This window comes from Miscanthus floridulus, chromosome 18, assembly GCF_019320115.1.
Source record: "Miscanthus floridulus cultivar M001 chromosome 18, ASM1932011v1, whole genome shotgun sequence".
Taxonomy (NCBI): Eukaryota; Viridiplantae; Streptophyta; class Magnoliopsida; order Poales; family Poaceae; genus Miscanthus; species Miscanthus floridulus.
In genome coordinates, this window is record NC_089597.1 from 81295497 (window position 1) to 81300864 (window position 5368).

Sequence of the window (5368 nt, forward strand, 5' to 3'; positions counted from 1 at the left end):
TTGGCCATTGAATTTGACTGCATCCCTCCTTCTGATTGATAAATTTCGCTTTCCTTCTATTGATCATCTTTGATTACCATGTCCTCAGTGTTCTGTTGCTTGGTGATCAATGCTACCATTTGATGTTTCCTTCCTTTTCTTTCTTTTTGGCTTCACTAGGGAGCCTACAAAACATTATGAGAGAATTATTTATTTGGCACTGAAACAAACCAGTGTTTTGTATTTGGCACTCAAAAATTTGAACTTTCTTATCTGGCAACAAGTTGAAATTTCCTCTCGTAAATGGCACTGCCGTCCATTTAGGGCAGTAACGGTGTCAAGTGACCGGCAAAAAGACATAAATACCCTTGTTTGTAGTAGAAACCCATGGTGCCAAATAGGAAAGTTCAAGTATTTTCGTATGGTGCCAAATAGGGAAGTTCAAGTATTTTCGTATGGTGCCAAATAGGGAAGTTCAAGTATTTTCGTATGGTGCCAAATAGGGAAGTTCAAGTATTTTCGTATGGACGATATTGGCCTCAACTACTTCCCTCATCCTAGTCACTGATGGTAGGCCCCACGCGTGATCATCGTCAACTGCAGCCACCAGCAGTTCCGTACGTGTGTACCCATCAACTAATTAGCGGATTGAGATGCTGCAGGCGAACCCCGGGGTGCTACGCCATCGTGGTGAGCACTGAGAACATCACGCTCAACTGGTACTTCGGCAACGACCGCTCCATGCTGCTGTCCAACTGCATCTTCCGCATAGGTGGTGCCGCCGCGCTACTGTCCAACCACCGCGCCGACACCGAGCGCCCCAAGTACCGGCTGCTGCACACGGTGCGCACCCACAAAGGCGCCGCAGACGAGTGCTACGGCTGCGTGTACCAGCACGAGGACGGCATAGGCCGCGTCGGCGTGTCGTGGACGCGTGAGCTCATGGCCGTCGTCGGGGACGCGCTCAAGACGAACATCACCACCCTGGGCCCGCTGGTGCTCCCGCTGTCGGAGCAGCTCAAGTTCCTCAGGTCCCTCGTGCTCCATCGCGTCCTCCGCTCCCGTAGTGTCCGTACGTACATCCCGGACTTGCCGACGACCAGGAACAGCAGGCTCCCTAGCAGCTGAGGCACCTGCACGCTTGACTGCCATGGCCGATGTAGAATAAGATTGCACAACTGGACAGCTTTCATTGATCATTTATAGTATACATATATAGGATTACATCTGGGGCCTTTGGCCGTGCTGTACACTGAGAACGGGCGAGCACGCCTAGCGGACATGTAGGCAGCGCGAGGACCGAGCACGCGAGAGCATGGTGAGCGAGTCACTGGCGCGGCGAGCGCGCATGCAAGGGCGTGGCATGCGCGTGAAGTGCGCGTGAGCTGTTGAGGCTGTTGCAGATCCGATATGCCAGGGTTCCTCAGTCGTTATGGAGTTGCTTCTACTGACAACCGAGAAGGCAGCAGCGTGGCGGCCTGCTCACGCGCGCTCGCTGGCCATGGCGTGGCTGCCTTCTCGGCCATGGCAGTCGAGCGTGCAGGTGCCTCAGCTGCTGGGGAGCCTGCTGTTCCTGGTCATCGGCAAGTCCGAGATGTACGTATGGACGCTGCGGGAGCAGAGGACGTGACGGAGCACGAGGGACCTGAGGAACTTGAGCTGCTCCGACAGCGGGAGCACCAGCGGGCCCAGGGTGGTGATGTTCGTCTTGAGCGCGTCCCCAGCGACGGCCATGAGCTCGCATGCCAGCGACACGCTGACGCGGCCTGTGCCATCCTTGTGCTGGTACACGCAGCCATAGCACTCGTCCGCGGCACCTTTGTGGGTGCGCACCGTGTGCAGCGGCCGGTACTTGGGGTGCCCGGCGTCGGCGCGGCGGTTGGACAGTAGCATGGCAGCGCCACCCATGCGGAAGATGTAGTTGGACAGCAGCATGGAGCGGTCATTGCCGAAGTACCAGTTGAGTGTGATGTTCTTGGTGCTCACCACGACGGCGTAGCACCCTGGGGTTCGCCTGCAGCATCTCAATCCGCTAATTAGTTGATGGGTACACATATACGGAAACTGCTGGTGGCTGCAGTTGACGATGAGCACGCGTGGGGCCAACCGTCAGTGACTAGGATGAGGGAAGTAGTTAAGGCCAATATCGTCCATACGAAAATACTTGAACTTCCCTATTTGGTACCATACGAAAATACTTGAACTTCCCTATTTGGCACCATACGAAAATACTTGAACTTCCCTATTTGGCACCATACGAAAATACTTGAACTTTCCTATTTGGCACCATGGGTTTCTGCTGCAAACAAGGGTATTTATGTCTTTTTGCCGGTCACTTGACACCGTTACTGCCCTAAATGGACGGCAGTGCCATTTACGAAAGGAAATTTCAACTTGTTGCCAGATAAGAAAGTTCAAATTTTCGAGTGCCAAATACGAAACACTGGTTTGTTTCAGTGCCAAATAAATAATTCTCTCAAACATTATTAGTTCACATAAATAAGAATTTTTGCATTTCGATTCAAATTCTATTTGTATGTACTAAAATTCTATTTGTATGTACTCAAATTTTTTACCTGCACTGTATGTGTCATTTGTTTTCTTCTTTTTCTTCTTTTCTGCTGCCACCAGTTTCTTCTTTATTTCTTTTATATGTGTCTTCATTCTGACAGGTTTAGGTAGCCTTTTCTTTCTCTTAATTCTTTTTGGATCATCTATTTCAGTTTATGGATCTCCAGCTTGTGCTGCTATAGTTTCTCTTTCTTCATTTCCTTGCTGGTCATTTTGTGCTTCACATGTTTGCTGAGCAGATAACATTCTATCTAAATTGATTTCCATCTTGTCGAATTCTACCATAAGGTATTCCATGGCTTCCTCATTTTTTGATCCTTTTGAATTCAGTATTGTTGACTTCCTGAATAATATGTTGAATTTCAACAATGAGCTTGTTGCAACTATTTCTTCTTCTTGTCTTTCAACATGTACCTTCATATCCTATTTTCTCCACCTATCTAAGAAATATTTGTATGGAATTGTGCTGATTTTCTTTTCAATGACTATTTTTAGGATATGTGAGCAGAGTATCCCATGTTTGCTGAATTTTGCACATATGCAGGTAAATTCTTCTTCGCCTTCCGTTAGGTCAGTGTTTACTATATATCTCCTAAACCTATGAACCTCCTGTAGTTCAACCTTGATGTTGCCTTCAGTTGTAGCTAGAACTTTTTGAATATGTTTCTGTTGTATAGCTATTGTGCCTGCAGCTCTATTCTGTAGCCAAATATAAATTCCTTTGGCCTTTTCTGCTTGCTATAGCTGTCTTCCAGCCTTTCTGCTTGATTTATGGTATCAACAATCCAATTATACTCTTTTAGAAAGCTAATGATACTATAGGTTGGCCTTACATTGTCTTTGAACCTAGCATTTGTTGCCTCACTCCTGGATGTGGTTTGTATGAAAGGGAAGAAGTCATTTTTGTAGTAGACCGGGATAAACCTTTTCCTTATTTCCCATATTTTGGAAAAGTAGTTATTTCCTTGAAGGTTTATTTCCTCAATCATTCTCTTCCAAAGTCGTTCAAATTCTTCCACTGTTAGACTATTGTTTACTGTATCTTTGAAGTCTTCATATAGTCCTTCGTTTGCTGCAAATACCTTGACATTCTTATTGTAGCATTTGGTCTTTATGTGGAACAAGCAATTTATGTGCTTTGTGTTTATGAAGACTTGCTCTATTGCTAATTTCATCGCCATGTCTTGGCCTATGATGATCATTTGAGGGTGTTTTCCTCCCATTGCTTCAAGGAAAGTTTGAAATACCCACTTAAAAGTGCCCACTGTCTCATCATGCAGGAAAGCACATCTGAAAAGGCAACTTTGCCCATGTCCCGTGATTCCAACAAATGGTTTAAATGGTAAGTTGTATCGGTTGGTCATATATGTCGTGTCAAAACTTACACATTCTCTGTAATCTGCATAATATGTCATAGAAGAACAGCCTATCCAGAATAAGTTTCTCACTCTCTTGTCCTCATCTAAATCAAACTTGTAAAAGAAAGATGGATCCTCAGTTTGTTTGTTTCTGAAATAATCCAGTACTTGTGTCATATCTGATCCTTTAACTTCTCTATTTAGCTTTGTCCTATAGTTGCTGATATCTTTCCTTTTCATCGGTAGAGCTGTAAGTCCCCCTCTCAGATACGATAGAATAGAAACCATCTTCCTAGTCAGGATATTGTTATCGTTCAGAGTCTTGATAAGTTCTTTTTCCATTTCTGTCATATACTTGTGACCAAAAAATAGCTGATACCTATCTCCAGGGCATAGCTCGTGATTATGCTCTAAATCAAGAGTTTTAATCTTCCATACAGCTCCTTCTTTCACCATCATAACACAAGGACAATCTGACTTTTGTTGAACATTCATTTTCCTTCTCCTTACCGGTATCTTTCCAACATCCTTGTCTACTTTAGCTTCTTCTTGCTCTAAAGAATTTTGTTCCTTTTCTTTCCCTTGACGATTGCATCTCATTGTCACTTTGACTACCTCATTATTTCTCTTCTTACTTTGAATTCTTGTCGTATGTGTTATGGCAACTTGAAATCCAGCTAGGAACGCATAGAAGTTGAAGAAATGGTGAGCATCATGCCTAGTCTTAAATTCCATCGATAGTTGTGGGGTGTACTTGTTGTTGATTGGTGCAATGTTGCCTTCAGATGCTGCAACCTGCTCATTTTTGATGAATTGTTTAATCTCTTCCTCCATCGGTTCTTGGCTGCCATTTACATGCTCATTATCATCTGTTATAGCTGATGTAATATTTAAACTTGTTGGTTCTATTGCTATGATCTTCAAGTTATTTTCTCCCATTATTAGTTGATCATCTTGATTTTCATGCTGCACCTGTAAATATATTAGCAGCAGTCTTAGTTTCTGAGTAATGTCATTTATAATACAAATAATTTTTTTAGTGTGGACTGAAATAGTTGAAGAGATCATTTTTATGTACCTCATCAATGTCCATGTTATTGAATACATCGGTTTGCCAATGGTATTGTTGAATTTCAGATCTATCATCATTAGCTATGCTTGTCATTGCTCCATCATCATCAACGACGATTGCTATTTCTCCATCCTGTTTTTGCAAAGATAAGTTTTACTTTGATGCCAGTACATATTTGTATTGCTTATAAATGTAATCAAATTGGCTCAGCTGTTTGTATCTACCTCATATGACAACCTTGACTCTGATATTGACCAGTCAGTTTGTGGTCCAAAGATTCCATCCAGATCTTCAAGGCTCATATTTTGTTTTATTTGTTTGATAATGAAAATGATTACCATTTATAATATAACACAACTAGTTTGACAAGCATATATAATATAGTTTT

At 43.4% G+C, this 5368-nt stretch overlaps 1 protein-coding gene across 1 annotated transcript; it reads left to right on the top strand.

Moving 5' to 3' along the window:
• Positions 1–546: 546 nt before the first annotated feature.
• Positions 547–1107, top strand: LOC136524087 (3-ketoacyl-CoA synthase 20-like). Its single transcript, XM_066517562.1, has one exon. The coding sequence runs from the start codon at positions 547–549 to the stop codon at positions 1105–1107; it is 561 nt and encodes a 186-aa protein (XP_066373659.1).
• The last annotated feature ends 4261 nt before the right edge of the window (positions 1108–5368 follow it).